Source organism: Rhea americana, unplaced genomic scaffold (genome assembly GCF_003343005.1).
Source record: "Rhea americana isolate MKP2758 unplaced genomic scaffold, rheAme1 scaffold_14, whole genome shotgun sequence".
NCBI classification, from domain to species: Eukaryota; Metazoa; Chordata; class Aves; order Rheiformes; family Rheidae; genus Rhea; species Rhea americana.
The window spans coordinates 6,498,652-6,519,519 of NW_028185483.1; the positions used below are offsets into that span (position 1 = coordinate 6,498,652).

Consider the following 20,868-nt stretch of genomic DNA (forward strand, 5'->3'; position numbering starts at 1 on the left):
GGGGGGGGGGAAGGGGGAAGAACTTTCTAGGGAAACAAAGGAGTGACTGGATAAAACATATAACTTCATGTGAAAATACCTGTAGGGTAAACTGACTGGTTTTCATCCTCACTTTGAAACCTTGCAGAGTTTCGGAGGTGTCTCTGTAATGATGCACAATGCATTGCAAATGTCACAGTACAATAAACGACGAGGAACAGGTCTGGTATCAAGGGCAATGAAATGTGGAGAAAAGGGAACAAAGAGTACTAGATAATAGAGAAATTTAGATCATTGATTTTTTGGGGGATATTTATGTCAAAATATCTTCTAGGAGCCWATTGGGCATATGCAGTGCAGACTGAATGTGTGAGTGGCCCAAAACGAGGCACTGCCTTCTGCATCAAATCACTGTGGTGATAAGGTCAGGAAAACAAGTAGCACAACATCCCTATTCAGCCTGTTTTTGCTGGGAGGATGAGGTGTGACTAATTGTTTTCCTGATGCTGGAGCAAAGATTTAAGGCTTCTTTCACTAGACCTGTGCCAATGCAGAACCAAAGCCTGGCACTTTGTGAAATTTTCATTTCTGGAGTTGTCTTAGGTTGATTTTCTGTTGAAGTGATAGAAAGCAACAAAACGGAGCTGAGGAAACATTTAGGCCCTCGTTTGAGGACCGAGCATTGAGACTGTGCCTGTTTGCCTCAAGAGAGACCAGAGCTTCCATTTTGTAACCTCAAAAGAGTGACTTTATGCCATTTAGATGGGAATTCCTATGGGGAGGCATGCCAGGTTTGATATGAGACATGCTAAGAGGGTTAACGTATCTGGATTCTGTTCACTAGCAACCGTGGGGCTCCAAATTAACATGGACACTTACCCTATGCTGAGATATCCAAGGCCAATATTATGCCAGTGTTTGATCTCAGCCTAACGCCATGCTAGCGTATGTTCTTTTCTGTAAAGACACACAGCTGTCCCCTATACCCTTACTGTCTTAAAAAGCAATTCCTACAGAGAACCAATGTTAGATAGTCAACTACAGCTTGAAGTACGTGCATAGTCTGGATGGCTGCATGTGCAAATGGGGTAGTTGAAGCTGCACGGAGGACCAGATCCCACACCTAGGTCAGCAAAGTGTTTCTTTGAGCATAGTCTAAAGTGCAGGATCTGCTTGACCTTCCTCCCCTTGGAGCACCTTGTAGACCATCCAGAGCTACCTCTGAAGTCCTGCAGGCAGATAATGGGTTAGTAACTCATGGCAAACTCGCCCAGTGTCCGTCTCTTTCTGCACAGTAGTATTCTGGAAACCAGCAAAGGAACAAAGATCACCTCTAACATTCCTGCTGACTTTCCTTCCTTCCTGACCTTTTCTACTTAGCTTTGTAGCATAGGCTTTCTTTGACATGTAAAACCAGTTTGAATGTGCTTTAAAAAGCTCTTCTCTGTCAGAGCATCTCTCATCCTGCTCAGGAGACACTGCACCAGGGAAGTAGAGCAGTTTGCTGCGATTTTGATGCTTTTACTTCAAAGTCATATGGAATTAATCAGTGTATTCACTAAATGAATACATACAAGCAAATAAATTCACACAGATACATTTGAGTGCATTTTTGCAGATGTATTAATTTCTGTTTATCTGAGAATCGGTTTGTTTGAATATTCACTGAGTTTAAACAGCTGTAGATGCAAAAGGCTTAAGTTAGGTGGTTGTTAAATGCCAATGTATATCATGGAATCTTGCACAGGCTAATGACTGAGYATTCAGTTAAAAACTGAGTTTGGTAATTATAAAGCAAGAGAACAAGCAATTAATAACAGCAAGAACATTATATTGTGAGTTGTACTTTCCTCATTTATTTTGACAAGTATTTAATTTCAATTATTTATGATTTTTTTCCATAGCCTACTAGTAAATGTTCTGCAATGAAGTTTGGCAAATTAATGCAGATATACTGACACTGACCTTACTGTAGCATTCTGTTATGGAAACTTTGCTGAGTAGTCAGGAAGAACTTACTTTGGGGCAAATTATAATGTGTACAAATTAGATTATACTGTATAAGAATCAATTTATTATGCATATCACAGCTTGAAGAGATAGCTATATTATTAATATCCATTACATTAATTTATAATTTAGTTATCAGTATAACAATAATTATGTACCCATCCCAAATTTTTATTTTGATTTGCTGGTTTGATCATATCCACTCCTCAGGCATGATCTGGCCCATACATTGTGTGTTAATATGGGATATCTTGAGGCAGAGGAATGAAATAGTTTGTAAAATGCTGACCAGTACTAATATCCTTTCAAATCTTCTTTTTAAAAAGAAGATCCACAAACTAAACAGTCAGCTCTCTTGCCTACTATACATACACAAAACACATTATAGCGCTTCRTAAATTATGATGTATCTCAGTATTAGAAAGAAAAAAGGGCTGTGGGATGGAAGAACTAGTATGGAAATCATTATAATGCAACTGCAAAATAATTTTATTCTTATTTAATAGCTACAGGGAAATACTAATGTCTATTGTTAGTCCTTTGAAGTTCATTTGAAGGAATGAACAGAGGAAAAAAATCTGAGGAGCAGGAAGACAGTAACATAAATGTACCATAGATCAAATTAATTTTTGAAACAAATCTATTGAAATCAAAGACTTTAAACTAGGAATTCAATTTATTGAATGGACTGGTCCACCCATAGTGGTCACAGCATGGTTGTGATGCTGTCTAGTTCTAATGATTGTTTTTAAGGGCAGACACACTTGATTGGAAAAATCAGATGATTTACACATTAAGGTAAAAACCAAAGCAAGTAAGCTGAAAAAGACTGAAGATAGTAGTGAATGGGTGAAGAGTTGGGTGTRTTCTGCAGGAGGATGAGCTTCCCCCAGGCTCCCCATGCTTTCTGCAGCAGGTGCTTCGTGCATCGCTTGCTTTGGAGACTGCGCACATTAACTGCATTTTACATAGATTCCACTCTCATTTCTATGAGAAATCAAAGCTATCTTTGAAATATATACCTCCAGCAGAAGCAAAGTCAACTGAAAATACATTAACCAACATAGTAATTTTAGTGCTGAATGGGAAGTTTAAAATCATACTTTGAAAGGAGGAGTGTTAGAGCTATTTCAGATGAGATTGAGATAAGATGAAAAGAACATCAAAACTGATTAAACCAAACAACTGAAAATATTCACTCAAAAGTATAATGTCAAAATACTAATAAAGCCTCTGTATTTAGAAAACATTGCTTTGAACTTCTGAAGCTACAAGAAAGGCTCCATGAGGTTTTTTTACCCTAACAACTTCTGACAAAAGCCCTTCGCAGAAACTAAAAGACAAAGGCTCAATCCTGCTGATAAATTTTTCAAGATTAAATTTTCCCTCCTCAGAACACTAATTAAATGATTTCCATCTGAAACTCAGAACACACTTACCAAAAAAAGGCTAATGACAGATCTAAAGTGGCTCGATATGTTTTCCTTGCAATTTGTGTGTGGGCAGAGCAATTTTTGCTTAATATGTCTATATCAATTTCTTATTTATAAGAAATAGCTTAATTTCACTGCAGTTTTCTGTTTTTTTTTCTTTTCTTTTTTTTTCTTTAATTGGATCTTAACTTTGTTTACCACTCCCTTTCTGGCCATTTAAAGTAGCCTACCATGATGACAATAAAATTCATCTGTGCTGTTCAATAATTGAGACTTCTTTTTCAGCTATCTTATACATTATAAAAGAAAAAAATATGAAACACTCCTCACAGTGACTAATGGGAGAGGGCACAGTGTTTGTCACTACAGTCCCAGTATGCAAAGAAGACATATGCCAATTATTTTTGTCTGGATAGGCCGTCTGTTTCTTTTCCCAGAAAATGGAAACTGCCTCTGGTGCTGCAGTGCCTGAAGCACTGAGAGGACATATTAGTTTTTCCCTTCCAAACTCACTTTTGGGATATAATATATAACTTACCTATTTTGCATTTGTTCCTGGATGAAACACAACATCCTTGTTCTTAGCTGGAAAGTATTTTAAAACAGCCTTTTTTTGGAAGTCACTGGCTTGGGAAGTAATTGCCTCCTCTTGAAGGCAAATGTTTAACAGTTATGTTTCGTTGCTACTGTTTTTATGTAGTAAGCAAAGAATGATGTCATATTTTAAGAGCCTTTATATTTAAAGACCAAAAAAATGGAATTTTATTCCAATTGATATCTGATTTTTCTTCATGTAATATAATGACCCTTCTGTTCAACTCTTGCTCTGTTCTTGTTATTCATTGTCCTGAAGATTTTAGCATGAAGGAGGACAGAAAATTATACATTATACAAGGCAAAGATGTCTGAAGATGCAGATGTTAATACTCATTCAAAAAATCATTTGATTGTGTGGCTAATATTGAAAAAAGGTAATATAATGGCTCTGTCAAAGTCAGTAGAAATGTATCTGTTAGCTTCAGAGGGGCCAGGATTTCCCTCAGCTTCTTTGGCCTGGAAGACTTTTCAACACTAATGCTTAAGTTAAACTTAGTTCTTAAACAGTTTTTCAAACAAAATAGAATGAGCTGCATTAATGCTAAGTCCACTATGTTTTCATGACTTTCCCTGACATTAACTAGAGCACTAGATTTCAGAAATGCAGCATCGAGAACATTAGAATAAYAAAACTATTAGCAAGTCTTTTTCTTTCAAATCACACTAACAGGTTACAGTACGTTATTATCTGGGTAAACTCTAACCACTTCCAGGCTTTGCCTAAAATTCTGTGGCCTCTTTATGTGCGAGAAAGCAGTCCCTGCGCGTGTACTTGGAGTGCGAGTGCACGATTCCTTTCTTAGTGTTGATGAAGAAACCATCGGCTCATATGTGACTTCCCACCTGTTGCTCTGGCATGACTATCCCGCTCCAAATTGTGTTTATATAGCTGCCCTGAACAGAACAACTATTTTTTTTTCCAGAAAAATCCGGAGGTGGCTGTAGCCTACTCCGATGCTGAGCTTGTCCTCTGTTTGGTCACTGGTGGCTGGGGAAAAGGGRGAGGGATGGCAGTGCAATGCGTGGAGAGGAGCACACAGTCCCATAGCGCTGTGTATTTTGCTCCTCGTACTTGCATTCATCTTTGGYCGTACAGGTGGACAGATAACGTAGAGTTAGGCTCAGTGTACGAGCTCCTGATTCCATAGTTGAACACAGGGACTAATGTTAGAGGGACTATATAGGCGTAAAGGAAAATCAAAGACTGAGCACTTCAGCCTGATCTAGACCTTTGTCTGGAAGAAATACTCAATGTTCCTACAGATTTGTTCTTAAAGGTGACAGTATTTCCATAACAGCAACTAGCTTTTAGAAGCTTTAAATAAGATATCAACCTCAAAATAAGGCTKGTTTTCCACACTAGAAATGCCAGAAAGTGGCATTTTTCCCTACTAGAACTATGTTGTAAAGCTCCTTTTATCCATTAAAATGCAACACTTACCTGTAAGACCAGCAGCTTCTGCTGATAAGAAGGCACTCCAAGAGAGGAGGAAAAACAGACCTGTCTCCAACATGGGGAACTCGCACAGCTTTGTGAATTTTGTCAAGTGCTGAACAATAACTAAGGAAAAGCAAAAAGCAACYATTTTGTAAGCTAAAATTGCCCCCAACCTGATGATAGAAAGAGAACTCCCCCCCAGGATACATCTATGCAAAGAAAAGCTGCACAGCTGCTAAATTATTTCAAACAAAGATGAAAATCCATTGTAGGTTTTAAATGGGTGAATTCTACAAGTCTGTAGAACTAGAGCCATTTAGAGCTATGCAAGTACTGTTGTGTTTTTTGGGCTAATGCCTAATAATTGTCTGGATTTTATTTTCTTTTCCCAGCATTTGTTTACATGAGGTATTCCTGCCTATTTACTGCTGCAGGTAACTGAATTATACACATGCACCTGGTGTCAAAAGAAAAGTGAAAATAGCATTAAAAAAAAATCAAAGGCCTTTATTATTTTGGCCAAGTGGTATCAGTTCAATTCTGTAGCCTAGAATTATTGAAATTATTGTTAGGAATATAATTGGTGCTTTAGACTCTCAAGCACATCATACTAATAAAACTGGTTAACTCATTTTGCCCAGTTCTGCACTGACTGGCATTTTGTTTAACACTTACAAGAATGCCAGGAGGAGGAAAACTGCTCTTCCTTCTAAGCAGTATTCTGCACAAAGAACTCTGAAATGCMACAGAAACTGCAGGGCAACAGATAAACTGACTGGCTTGATTTGTGGCTTGCCCTGGGTTTTAGGATATATAGTACAGTACTATAGTAATAGCATAGTTATTTAGTATAAATGCTGTTAATCTGTAGCTCATAAATAAGACAAATACACCATTCAGGTTTTAACCTCAAAACACATGTACACAAATGTCATTATTTACAAACAGTAAAATAAAGAACAGTCTTGCCTAATAATGTGAGATTTGCATAAAATTTGGAGCTAGAGGTGTTTAAGTTCTTTATGAATTCAGACAGATTAAATTTCCTGTCAATTTATGATCTGATTATTTGCAAAGCCTCGAATCCGTAGTGCAGAAGTTCAAGCTCAAAGTAAAGATAGTCAGTCTCTACCACAAAACCTTTCCAACATGCATGGATTTTTCTCTCTGAAAACAAACAATAAAGGATATTAAAGCTGTGACAACAGCGTAAGAGGAGCCCATGGCAAATGATCCAGCAAAGATCCCCAGAAAATTTCCCACTGATTGGAAGAAAGCAGCGGCATCAAATGCATTAGGATTTTCCTTGGGACTGTAAATGGATATAGAGCTGAAAAAAAACAAAGGGATAGGGAAAAGGAAGAGAAAAGAGAATATTTAATTCAATCACATTGTTATCACATTGAAATCAATAATTTAAAAATAGACTTCCTTAGGGACTCCCATTACAAAACAAGGCTTCTCTGTGCTGATAGCAGATAGAAAAGCAGAGCGGATAGACTGAGGGGAAAAACAGTTTATTTTCAAAGTATCACCCTGGAAATCAATGGTTTGCTGCCAGTCAGTAAACACTTTTATATTAGAAGTGCAGTAAAGAATACTGTTTCCAGGCCAACTAAATATTAAAAGGTGGTAGTTGTGTAAGAAATCTGCAAGGAAGATAGATAACTTTGAATTATTTATTGACCATATGTCTTCAGAGCAGTTAAATAATCACAAATATGCCTGATAAAAAGTGCAACTTTATGGCTGAGGCTCAAATGGGTGATACAAATCATATCCACAGCCGCTATCTTGTCATAAAACACCTTGTATTCCCTTCTTGATGTAACCCTTCATAAACAGCGCTGAAAGCACACAACAGCTAAAGAATATGGAAAATGTAGTGGAAAAACAGAATGAATGTTTTACCACAGAAAGAAACTGCTGCAGTTGCCAGGGGTTATCTCCTATATCCCACCTCTGAGCGCAGCCATCAAGAGTATTTTTGTATCGGGAATTATGCCACTAAAGGGGAGGCCGTACATAAATATTTTTGAGAGTATCTGGCTTGCTGTTTGCTACAAGTCAGTTATTGCCTGGAATTCTAGTGACACCAAGTATGTATGCCTCCGTGCTTGCTGAAACATTAACAGATACGCTCTTAACTGGGAGCCCTCTGCCTCCCAAGCACCGATTGAGCCACATTTCAGATTTTTGTGGCTCTACTGCTTTCAGTACTAGAGGTCTTTTATGTTCTCTGTCAAAGAAAAATGATGGAGCTTGGAATTGGATTCCAGAAAGTAGCTTAGATTGCTGGAAAATGATTGGTATTTTAAACATTCAAAATTTAGAATTTTAAAAATATGTTGAATATTTTATGCTTTTGCATATTAAGAACATGTGATCCCTGCAGTCTGATGTCTTCTGTCTGGAGATGAGGCTTAGAGATGCAGCTCTGTAGGGAACTCCAAATAATATGACGAAACGTGAAACTAGATCTCATGCTTTTAGTCTGTAAAAAGGGACAAGCGTTCTAAAAGCATGTGGTGGAGACTCAATATGAGCAGTGAATACTTTTTACAGGAGAAATTACTTAATACCAAAATCTGCTATCTCTACTCAGGCTGACTGGCAGGACCACAAAACTAGTGAGATGATTTTTAATGGAAAGTGCTATTAATATTAGTACATAAAATATTGTTCCCTGTAGTAATGCTAATTGACAATGTGTTGCTGTGTAGATTTTCAGTTGTCTTTCAGCTGTGATTGTCTTAGTCCAGGGGCCAGTTATAGTTTTTTGCTTCTCTTGCTCTTAGTGACTCAGAAATTTTTGTCATCTCTGTCTCTTAGCCCCCATATGAAATAAAAAACTGTATTAAACCATACATATATTCTCTCAACTGAGATAATAGCTTCCTCTGTGAAAGAAAATGCTGTCAGCTATGATACCGTATATTAATAGACTAATTTTATAAGTGTATTTTGTATGCCTAGGGACGACTTCAGGTTGGTTAGTTAGAGTTGAAACYATTGTATTAGGATAACGAGAAATGCTAAATCTAAACATTTTAGGGATGTCTTGACAGTAGAGCAAGCATATAGTTCTCTTGAATAAGTATACAGAGACTGTAGCTGCTAATACAGTTTGCTTAGTGACTTATCAATCTTTGTCACTGGTGCTGACAGAAGTGCTGAATTCAATGAAGTCAGCAGGACWACATCTTGAAATGAAAAAAACCCTATTTTATTATACTGATTTTTTTCCTCTGCCTAGAAAAAAGATGCTCGATGATGAAAAGGAAAAAACAAACAAGAAAACCCCCACAAAACTTGATGTGGAGTGAAAGTTCATTAGTCAAATTTCAGTTGTAGCCATTAACTTTAAGGCAAGAAAAGATGACTTTGTTAAAACCAGTTAGGTTTCTAATAACCTACCAATTTGCCAACAGCTTTCAGATGTGGGAAGAACTAGAATAAAATATCCTGTTCWTGATTATTTCAGTAACAAATATACAGTGACTGTCATCTCATTGGGAGATTTTTCAACTAAATATGTCCTGTAAAATCACATTTTTTTAAAAAAAACTACCACAAAACAACACATGCTCATTATGTCTGCTGTGGTTTCTGGTCTAGATCTTTAGAGAACTGAGGTTTCTCATCTATGCTTTTTTTTCCTGCAGCTCAAAGTGTATTTAGTTCTATTTTTCATTGTCTTATTCCGTACTAGGGCTATGATTTCTTTTTCTGAACATGTTTCTTCATTAATKCTGCCTTTTAACTCTTGTAAGTTTCTAAAATATATACAAATTTACCTGATAATTTTTTCTGTATAAATTGTAGATTAATGGAACAGGCTTTTATCCTTTTTATCTCAGTACTTCCTGCGAAGCCAACTGTTTGACATAAAAGCAAAATTTCAGAGCATAACACTGGACAGAATCATAATTAAATTTACAGTGCCTCTACTCGTCTTCYTTCTCAGAGAGCAATTCAGAAAACATGCTGGCACGACTCTCCATTTCTGTGAGTTGAACTAGTCTATTTGTTGAATTAGTATAGGAACAGAATGAGGTATTTCTGTAAATTATCAGACATAGACTAAGCCAATCCTTAAAAAGAAAGAGAATAGAAAGTTATCTCCAGGGGCTAATGACAGAACTAATGACAAAGCTATGATTTATTGACTGCTGATAATGAGACCTGTAGGCGAGGGTTAGGGGTGAAAGATTCTTGTTGTGTCCTGACTGAATGCTTGGTACATGTGTCCCGCAAACACCTCCCCTGGTCCATGTTTTACATGTAAGTTTGGTAACCTTTACTTTCCCATCCACAGGATGGAGTAAAGAATAATACTGCTTGTTCTTATAAAGGTTAACTAATATTTTCTATGCTAGAAAACTATTCCATAAATTCCTTTTTCTTCCTAGTGTGCTTTTTCTTCCTTCTGTGCTTCATTGGCCAAATAACAGTGGACAGGCTGAAGTGCTTTCAAAAAGGATATATAGACAATATTTATTTATGTAATAAATTGTGAGTTAGGATGRTATCTTTTGGTTGAGGCAAAAAGGAGGATTTCTTATTTGTGCCAGTTGTACCACCCTGATCATCCACTTTCCCTTATCTTTTATGATCATTTTAGAACGGAACCTCTTTATCTTCCCATAAGTCGTCATCTTGCTGTAAGATTTACCAGCCTGTGAATTTAGCACAGTGACACTATTTTCCTTTGAAAAAAGTTGGAAGTATTTTGGATTAAAGATTTTTCAGGAATTTGTGAAAGTTTTTTGAGGAAAAATCCGTAGATGAGATTAAAACTTGCATCCAACCTTTTGTTCCTGACAAGACCCTGCAAGCCTAGGGCTAGCGTGGCAGTATCAAGTAAGGAGATATTAATTAGTTGTAACTAATGGAAAAGCACAAAAATCTTTGGTTTTGATATAAGCCAAAGTGATACACCCAGTGTTTTAGATGAGTTTTGGAAAAAGGCAATATGCTGAAGAAAATACACTCTAGCATCAGAACAAAAATATGCGCAAACAGCAGAAAATTACTAATAAAGCAATTCAGAATTAATAACTAGCAATAACCAATAAATAAACCCTTTTATTCCCCTCTTCCTCCCTCTGCTTATGTGATCAACGTGGAAAGAAAAAAAAAAAGCTTACAGGCTTTGGAAAGGAATATTTCTTTCAGCTTGCTTTGTCAAAGGGCTTCCTATTGCCCAGCTGCCTCCTTCCTATTTGCTGCACTATCATGTACCACATAATACTGCAGAGAAGAGAATTAGGGACAATAAAAAAAAAATTTGTACCTGGAAAATACGGAAACCTCAAATATTCCTTAAAATACCTTCAGTGAATGAGGTRTGATCTCCCTCAGGTGATAACTGCAGAACCACATGGTGGTTTCATCAGCTGCTAATTAAGAAAAATAAAATAGGGTAGGAACAAAATATCCCAGAGTTCAAAGTTGTCTTTAAGAAGAAAAGGAGGTTATTTTTTCTAAAACTATAAATATATAGATATAGGTAGGCCACTACACTGTATTAAAAAATATGGACTTTGCAGAGAAGTAGATTGAACAGAACTGTTTTTCTTTCCACACAACTTTACAGCAAAGTAGTTTTCCTAAGAGCGTTGGAAGAAAATCTCAAAGACAGAACTATAATTTCTTCAGGCTTTCCGCATAGCAGGTGTTTGAACCAGAAGCTGGGTGTGAAAGTGCATGCACAGCACCAGACACCTACACCTCCTCTTGGCAAGCCTTAGGCCAGTAAAGCCTTTCAGACTTCCTCGTGAAATACCATCCTCACACACTAATTGTAAGTAGATGACCTATAAAAATGAACGCAAAAGAGATAAGACTGGGATGTGAGTATGCTAAGCCAACAAAAGCATATGTGAAGCAGAGATGAGATTTGCATACCATAAACGGAGGAGAGAGATGTGACGCATCAGTGCAGGAATGATTTAGGGCTGGGAAGAGCCTTACAACTGTAACAGTAGCTTGAGATCATATCCTCTAGATGAAAACTTCCAACAACAAACAAAATTAAGTACAGGTACTGTTCAGTGAAATGATGACCAGTAAGCAGAGCAAATACACAAACGAGGCATTTAAAGCATATAGGTGTGTGTTCTCTGAAATTTATTCCTAACAATATTTGTGAGTGTTTAGAGAACTAAGGTTCCAGAAACCTGGATTTAACAGAAATATATGCACCAGTCTTTCTATTTGCATGTGTATAAGAATGGCAAACAAAGATCCTGAAGGCTGAGTTACTGCTTGAGTGGTGAGCAATTCAACCTTCGCTTTCCCGGTCTCTAAAACTGCACTCTCCCTGGCCCATCTCATCATGTTCTGTTTTTTGTTCCACTTGCAACCTGGTTTTAGCACAGTGCTAGTAGTGCCACTGGTTTTAATTCTAGAAAAAGGTTTGGCAGCTATTTTAGAGACTATCTTCTAACTGGGATTATACTCCGTTCCTTTTGCTCTATATCAGGAGATATTTGTTTCCTTTCTTTCCTGTTCTCACCTTTGTTYCTTTCAAAGTTTTTCCAGACTTTATCAGGTATCTTAGGCCATTTTATTTTGATTACTTCAAACCAAAGTAACGCTTACTGTTGCAGTATGTAAGGCTTTTACTATTTATGGAAACCTTCTTCAAAATGTCTGTGTTACCAATTCCAAGCTGGCTAGCTGATGGCAGATGTCAAAGCACCAAGCATCCTGGAAAAGCAAAGCTGTCACAGACTTTATGGAAAACATAAGTTTTGCCATTTACAAGGAAAAGTCACATCTGCAAGAAAATATATAAAGACTGCAGGTTCCCCAGTATATTTTCACTTATTGTAAATTCTCTTAGGTGGAAACAAAAGACTAGATTTACTGATAGAGTCAAGCTCCTTTTTGAGTGATGCAAAACATCCTCAGACCTAGCTGAAATGGATAAGCAAGTTCATTAGTGGTATTACAAGGCAGCTGCAGAATTTGAGTGACTCTGTCCCTTAATTTGGGSAGACAGAAATCAGCTTTGCTCATCAGTAGTCATTTTTGGCAGCTAATGATAAATGTTTTCTACACTGGTAAATATTTCAGTTGTCTTCTGTGTTGAAGCCTSAGCTGACAAACAGCAGCAGCTTGAGGTACAGCCACAGAAAATATTTAGTTTGCATTGCTCCAGGTAGATATACCCTAATGTAGATCTTAGTTCTCACCTGTCCTCAAACATCAAGAGCTGCATAAAAACTGATTCTTAGTCCATCTCCTCTGCCTCCTTAGCCGTTMCCCTTAAGGGGCCTTGGATACAATCTCTTTATCATGGTGATGCCATTCTGGGCCTGGAAATTTCACTGCCTTCTTCTTAATCAGACCTAGTAGCCCATCCACCTCAATGAGAGTGATGGGGGCTGTTCCGGTGCCAGGGAAGCCTCTGCAAGGATCATCCTGATAGAGATCCTTGGAGAACACCCCTCCCTCTAATCCTAATCGAAGTTCAGTCACTACAGACACATGCAACCRCCCTCTCTGCAAGGGGTACTGGCAAACCCCATCTCTAGTTTCAACATTAGCCACTGAGTGTAAAAACAGAACAGAAGGGAGTAGCATCATAAGAGATGGAGATGTTACACAGCAGGCCTTTATTTTATGTAGGAGACAAGAGCTCAAGTTCAGACTTCATCAGATAATGCTGAGTGTGACATGGTAATACTGGGRAGAGTAGCATAAATCAGAGCTGGGAACAGACACAGAAAGCAGAGGGGGAGATGAGATTTTTCACATGGTAATGGTGTAACAGGCTTACAAACTAACAATCGCTAGTCCAAAGCCATATCTGATCTAGTGTGGAGGTTCTCTGCCCCTGTACATCTGCAAAAAGAGTACATGCTGTTTGTAAAACCAGAAAGTCATTCTCATTTAGGCATGCTGCAGCAGAAAAGTAAAACTTGGACATGAATTTCTAAGTATTCAAGAGGACGATTTAAGTTCCTTCTGCTTAAATTTGTTTCTTTGAATGTGTTTGAACGTGGGTATTCCTCCAGTCTTCCCAAAGCAAACTTCAAGTGAATGAAATTTTTGCTTCTCTTTAAATACGTAGGTATACATATTAGTGTTTCACATGCTAACTAGATTTTTAYAATTGAATTTTAAGTAGAAATACAGTATGAAGCCTGTGAAAGAGTTAGTGTGTTATCAGAAGAGATGAAAAATGTGAAGAACCAGACTCATCTCTATGCATTCAGATCAACACATTAATGACTTTATTAGATGTGACAGTGTTCTGGTCACTGATTTCCTAAAAGTTACSTTCTTTTGGAATAGCATTTCCTCTCCAAAATTCAAAATCAAGAGGTCACTAACACACACTGAATCTTTAAGCTCAGCTGTATCTTAAATTTTCCTTATGACTTTGTTCCTGCTCTTTTCTGAAGAGGTGGATATCCTAATATAACCTTACAAGTGTCACAGTGTTTTTATGACCTTGTTCTAGGCAAATATACACTATTCTTATCTCTGACAGAAAGAAACCCTGATGAGCAGCAACCTGGACTCTCCTTTGTATCTTGTGTAATCACTTATGCCTAAACAAAATAGCATTTATAAATTAGAACAGTACTGCAAAAACTTTGCGGTTTTCCTGCATAGGAAACTTGACTGTAAAAGATGCAAACTAGTGATGTATCAAATCACCAAACCCTCTATGTTAATAAGAAACAATGACAAAAAAAAAGTCTCCAATTCGTATGTGGAGGAGAAAAAGAAATTTCTGCATGATATTTGAACAAAATTTGTTGCAGCATGCTAATTAAATAACCAGAAATGACAGACAGAGCAGAAATGACAGGCAGGAATTAGATGTGCTGTACAAGTCGTCAGAYTCTTTTATGAACATTTGTTTGTGAGCCTGACCTATTTTCTTCCTTCCCTACTGCTGATGTGTGATTTAAGATAGCTATCATCTGCACTCAGCTTTCATGCTGCTAGATCCARCCATCCAAGCTTTTTAAAATAACCTAATGGTTTGTATTTTTTTAATCATAAAATACTGCATAGCATTTGCTTTCTTCATATATGGCTAATCTTTATCTTCTATCACCTTTATATTACTCTTCAGTGCTTCATTTTTTGTCTCTAAGTCACTCATGTCCAAAGTTATTCAGGTGGCCTACAGCAGAGCAGGGGACTGAGCCAGGTCTCTGGTAAAGTATCTTAGTCACCTCTTCCTCAGAAAACCTAAACTTTCCCTTTCAGTAACATCACAGTGCAAAGAATTAGTGTTCAATCAATATAGTGCCTGTATATAATAAAAATATATACATTTTTCAAAAACAAATATTTATTTTACAAATATTAATATATACTTTTACAATTTTTTTCTCTACCAGTCAGTTATCCCTCTATTTTTCAAGAAATACATGATGATAAAAGCCATCTATTTGAAATGAGAACTGTATTGATCTAGAGAAAGATGGAGGTTTTTTTACTCCCTCTTCCACTTACACAAATCCAGGGTGATAAGCAATGCCCTTGAAATAAGGATTTGCAGTGAAAATGATGCATCTCTTTTGAAAGACATGAATTGAATTCATGTGTAGTTGTAAATATTCTATGAGTGTAGGGCAAAGAGTTTAAAATACCCTTGGAGGCCTAATTCCATCTACAGTTCTGCTTTATCTGTATAAAAGTGGCCCAAGGTGRTATTATGGGACTTATCTTACTTTGCAACTCAGAGTGCAAAGAATAAAACATCAGTGCACACTAAAATGTTGCTTCTGTAAGAAGCAACTGATTACTGGGTGGACAGGTAGTGTTAAGCCCTCCCCTTTGCACTAACATTGCTGGTATGACTCCAGGATAAGACAACGATGCTGTTMAACCACCCTCGTCTTTTACAGTGCCTGCACTCTTGCAAATAAATATGACATTTATCTCTGTCAATTGAATTTTAGCTTCCTGTTGATAAAACGATGCAGCATGGTGGTTGCCTACACTGAGCAATACATGTTAGAACAGAAGAGCAGATTACCGTTAAATGACTGTGATTTACTGTCATTTTGCTTGAACACCCAAGATGAAAAACTGTCTCGAACTCTACTGAAACACTGATGAACATCCGAAGTAACTCCACTGACTTGACAATTGTTCCATAGTTATGCTAATGTCACAAAAAAGAAAAAGAAAGAAAAGAAAAAAAAAAAAAAAAAGAATATGACCCGACCACTTTAAGAAACATTTAACATTTACTTTTTCATGGCTAGCCATGAAAAATCTTTTGCCCTTATTGGCAACTAGTAGAGATTAAATAGAAACAATTTGCACTGAATCCTTATTGAATTATAAGTTTCTTTCTTTAAATCACACAGTCCCATGTGATCTCAGGTGATACTGAGTGATATTGCTCAGGAGAAGTATGTTTTATGCCAGATAATACTCCCTTCGTTTAGAATTTGAATCATCATTATAACATTSTAGCAAAACTCACAACCCCTGACTGCAACGTACTATTCTGAGGGATAAATAACAGTCTTCAATTTGCAATAATAGCTAGTCCGTATCCTGCACAAGTGCACAGTTCAACTCACATCAACCTTCTTTGGAGTTTATATCAACTTCTCTRTGACAGCTAGATGGTGAAACTGCATTACAGTACACTATAATCTTGTAGAAGTTCCAAAATCCCCTAGAATGCCTCCAAATGAAGGGACAGAGGAGGAATGTGAGATTACTCAGCTAGTCAACTAAAGGGCACATACATTATGTTCTTATTCAATATTCAGAATATTCAGTATTTTCTCTTCTGTGGCCTCTGCTTATGAAGATCCTGAGACCAGTACGTTGAAGGGTGGCATGTCCTATGTTGGTGGGCAGAGAGCTGTCTAAGTTCACGGGTAAGCTGGCCACAGGCAGCCCAACACCCCCAGAGAGAGGGTGAGGAAGTTCTGAGCGCCCAGTACTCCCCATCCTGAGGAAAGCAAAGAGCATATTCCTTCACATCTTCTCTCTTCCGTATCAGTAAAACCGCAAAGAATCCCATTTTTAGCATTGATCTGCTGAGCCTCAATTCATCCATATAAATGTCATGTTTTACATTTAACAGAGGAAGCAAAGCTTATGTATGGATGTCGAAGAGAAAGGAAAGAATAGGGAGTAGACTACTAGGAATATGTTACAAAGAATTCAAAGCAAAGTGTGGTAACAGGAGTGACTGAAAGGGAGAAATACCTCTGTGATTTCTACCACATCTCAGTCTCTTAAAAAACAAATTGTAAGAAACRCATGCTTTAGGTAGATTTTTCTCAGATACGGCACAAGGGGTTCTGTTTTTATTTCTGTTTTCACTGTATGCTGCCACCCTGAGCTAAACTGCCCATGGCACAAAAGTATTTGTAAAGCTGGATTAAACGACAATCTTTGTTCAAAACAAACTTAGAACTTAGCAAGCGAAGGATGAGTATGTGTTGTCTTTTAAGAGATCTGTAAGCTTATTGGAAAAAAAGAAAAGCTGTGGTTTGTGACTAACATATTGCATCCCAGGCACAGCTAAGTCCCTTTTAGAGGATGCTTGTAGAAGCYGGAGCTGCTGGGTATTCAGCTGCAAGAGCTGTGCCAGATCTGTGGCCTGCCAAAAACCTTGGGCTCTTTCACTTCAGGATGCTTTCTGTAAGAGATTAAGGAGCCACGAGCCTCCCTTCACACAAGCTGAGCATCTCTACAACTTCTGAGCTGAACACTGCATTGAGGAGCGTGATGCTGAATGCATCTGATGAAGATCAGTTACATAAAATCTCATACAAAATAGTGAAAGGTGTCTGAAAATCTGTCTGAAGTTTTTTCTAAGTCAGTGCTCTCCCTCACTTGCAGCTAAGACTAACGGGTAATAAATAGGAAGAAACGTGATCCACAACTTGGTATGTGGTCACTGTACRGTCTGCCCTTACAAAATATGTTTTATCATAATCTGAAGGGGTTTAAGTAGGAAAATAGCATTACATTTCATGTACGTTTTGAATATCTGGAGTATAGTTTGTTGACTTTCTACACAGGTTCTTGTGGAGATTTAAAAAAGGAGTTTAATGCTCCCAGGAATGTTGGAAACACGGCATGTGAGGGGCAAGCGTCTGCTGAGACACCTGGGCTATAGAGGATGGACCTTCCTTAATCCTGACTTGGAACTCAGGTACCCTGAGGTCAGGGCAGAAATCCCCTCTTTGGCCTCATTTTCATAGAGAAAATAGTGCAAATAATTACCTCAGGTAACTGAGTAGATTGTTAAGTGTTATGAAGCAAAATCTTAAAGGAAGGAGAGTTCATTCTGAACTCTCTTGTTTTAGTATTGCAAACTGCCTACAAGATTTTTGTGTGTGTTAGATATTAGAAGGTTTCAAGGACAGGTCACATCCTTTTTCCCCCAGTGACAACACCCCCTTCATATGTACTGTYTACTATCTCTGTGCTTCAGCTGAGAACATAGCTATTATGGGAGTGAGATTTTCAGACCTTGGTACCCGTCAACTATTTTCATGCCTCTACTAAACAGATGATAATTCTTGGTTTTTGCTAATCTGGATTTGATATGAGCTAGTAATCTAAAGAAGAAAATCTCTGTAATCACCTGAGCTATTCAATCCCACCTATATTTTGTTATTGAAAACATTTTCTATATTCTTCTTAAAAGAAAAAGCTAAGGAAAAATGACTCTAGTATTGTCTGAATGAAATACTATCTTGAGAACAGAGCTTCTCTCACAAATATTAGTTCCATTTCTATAGCTTCATAATAAATGGTTGCAGCTGTTGCCATAGTGATTTTCATTTTTAAAAATGTATCCAAATGAAGACAAGAAATTCAGCTGTTATCATGAGAAAGTCTAAAATAAATCCGGATATGAATTGTATGCTCTGGTGTTGGCAGTAATAATGCATATTTTGTCTTGATATACTGGAGCTGAGGATGGGGATTTAGGGGTACCCTGGGTGGCAGGAYTCTGTTCCTGATCCAAATGTAGCAAATGGATAGACTGAAATTTCCGTTCAGGGAAAGGCGCTTCACTTGCTCTAAAGGCTGGTCAGTGTTGCACAGACAATGTCAGTAATATTCCTGTAGGAGCTAGGTAGGCCTGAAGCTCTCTTCACTTTCCTTTTTGATGGCATCCTATTTTTTTCTTTTTTTTACAACTTTTAAAATGGAAGAGAAATACAAGCCACCATGGAAATTTTCAAATTGAAATCTTACATATTACTTTTCATCTTATCATCCTGCAGTTCCAAAGTTCTTTAAAATCAGTGCTGTATATTTAATGTTAGACACAGCACATTAAAACAAAATCACCTGACAGTACACTACAAATAAAGTATAATTGCAGAAGTCCCAACTCATGTGCTAATAGTCAGCCACTGGAAAAATGCGCTATGTTGCAAAGATATAGTCTATTTAAGTCATTTTAAAGAAAAAGATATTTAAAGGCAGAAGTTATTTCTGAGAAGATGATAGAGGAATCTGGACTTTTGGATAGAAGTTCTGGACTTGTCAGTGTGGAAAGGTAATAAATAGTTTGRTGATTTATCACCAATCAGCAAGGAGGTGTCTAGAGACAGACTGTCTAGTCTAATAGAATATGGGCAGGATGGGAGATAGGCTGAGAGGTGRCTTTGCCTCGGTCTTACACCTTTTCTCCTTGCCTAGGAGCTGTGAAAGACTCTGTCCTGAAGTCACTTTAAATTGTAGCTGTCTGTCCGCAGGCTCAGTGGCTTGGGGCTGCCGAGAACAACAGTGTTGTGGCTGCTGAACCTTAGGAAAATTGTCTTGCTCAAGCCTTTGGGCTGTATTGATAATGACACCTACAAATGCCCTTTACTTTGAAGGATTAATCAGCTTTCTACTCGCGGCAAAATAACACACAGAGGGGGGATCACCAATTAGGAAATGTGTGGATTGAATTTCAGTCTCGATCTCTATGATAATTGCAACGGTAAAAATCTTTTCTATCCTTACAGATTATAGCAGGAGGAGAGATAATAGAAGAGATGTTCCATATTCCTTATTTTTATCTCCAGGCACATTTTTCTCAAAAAAACCCTCTTGGTATGGTCTTTGTTCCCCTATCCCTGGTAAAGGTGTTTCAAGTGATAAGCCAGTGCATAAGCARTGCTATGTAAACATGTGTCATTCTAGAAAAACAATTTAAAAGTTAATTTGGATCTTTAAACTAATCTGGATAATCAAATCCTTAAAAAGTTCCCTAAATATACTGCAAATCAGATATACAGAGTGATCTTATATTAGATGTTGAATTGKAGTATCACCCATAAGTACATGTGCTAAGGTCTTTGAATATGTAACTGGCAGCTGGACTTGAGCTATTCCTCCCTGGAGGATTAAAGAGTTAAGATCTCCATTTATTTAAAATTAAGATCTCTGTTATTACCTATAACCTACATCYAGTGCAACAGAAAATCTCACAGAAATGATAGGCAACGAAACAGCCAATTTCTCCTTCTGGATTTGTGAAGACTCCGTTGATTTATGAATAAACATTTAGTATAACTCACTCATTTCCACCACTTAGTTTTAATGTAAATTATTTCTATAGACACTCAGTTCTATGAAGTTTAAACACAGCTATTAATAAAGTGAAAATAATTCTGACCAGCTTCATTACCCTCATAATTATTAGAGTAAAGGAGTCTTTCTTCAGGAGCTTTTGCATTCACCTCACTCTAACTGTGTGCAGTGAAAACACTCTCTTAGCTATGGGCTAAGTCATGYGAACTGTAGAAACAGAATATAGAACTGCAAAAAGGATCCTAAAATGATGGTTCAGAAATACATTTAGCATTATCYGTAGGAATAAAAAACACTGCAATAAAGAAGGCTTTAGACAACTTTGTTAAAATGGCCCAGGAGGCTGAAATATTTTCTTCAGAAATTTTCAGCTACCTGTAACCTTTTCCTGGTGTGCCTGAGGCAGAGAACAGAGGCCAGCTGGGCACTCGCTTATTCTCAGTGCTCTCACTATCATTTCTGGCTGTGCACTAGAACCATGTAGAAAGGAAGAAGTGTTTCATTTCTTTTAAGTGAATATAAGCATGTGATAAATGGGGATATAAAATGAAAATGGTGTGTGTTTAAGAATGATTTTTCTTTCTGAGGTTTTGTGAGAAATTTTTAAGGGAAAATGGTACACATCAGTTTATTAAATGTATTGTTGAGATGCTATTTCATTCAAAGATTTACTCATATTCAAACTTTCCCTTTTTAAAGTCTGAATTCTAATGTCACAAGATCCTCCCAGAAATTTATTGAAATTATATTATGAACTCAAATAACATATGCATGCTGCATTCAAAATATGCACATCATTATAATTAGCAATTAGTTGGGGAACATCAAAGTACCAAACACATTAAAAGGAAACCAATAATAAGG

General features: G+C 37.3%; 1 protein-coding gene across 1 annotated transcript in view; it reads right to left on the reverse strand.

Moving 5' to 3' along the window:
- The window catches only part of SLC9A9 (solute carrier family 9 member A9), a 208,924-nt gene that overhangs the window by 118,734 nt on the left and 69,322 nt on the right, over positions 1 to 20,868 (reverse strand). Inside the window, exons 7-8 of the mRNA XM_085298643.1 lie at positions 6,644 to 6,787; positions 5,461 to 5,561 (exon numbers count right to left, since the gene is read on the reverse strand). Coding sequence (XP_085154769.1) covers positions 5,461 to 5,561; positions 6,644 to 6,787 — 245 coding nt within the window. The remainder of the gene's footprint in view (positions 1 to 5,460; positions 5,562 to 6,643; positions 6,788 to 20,868) is intronic.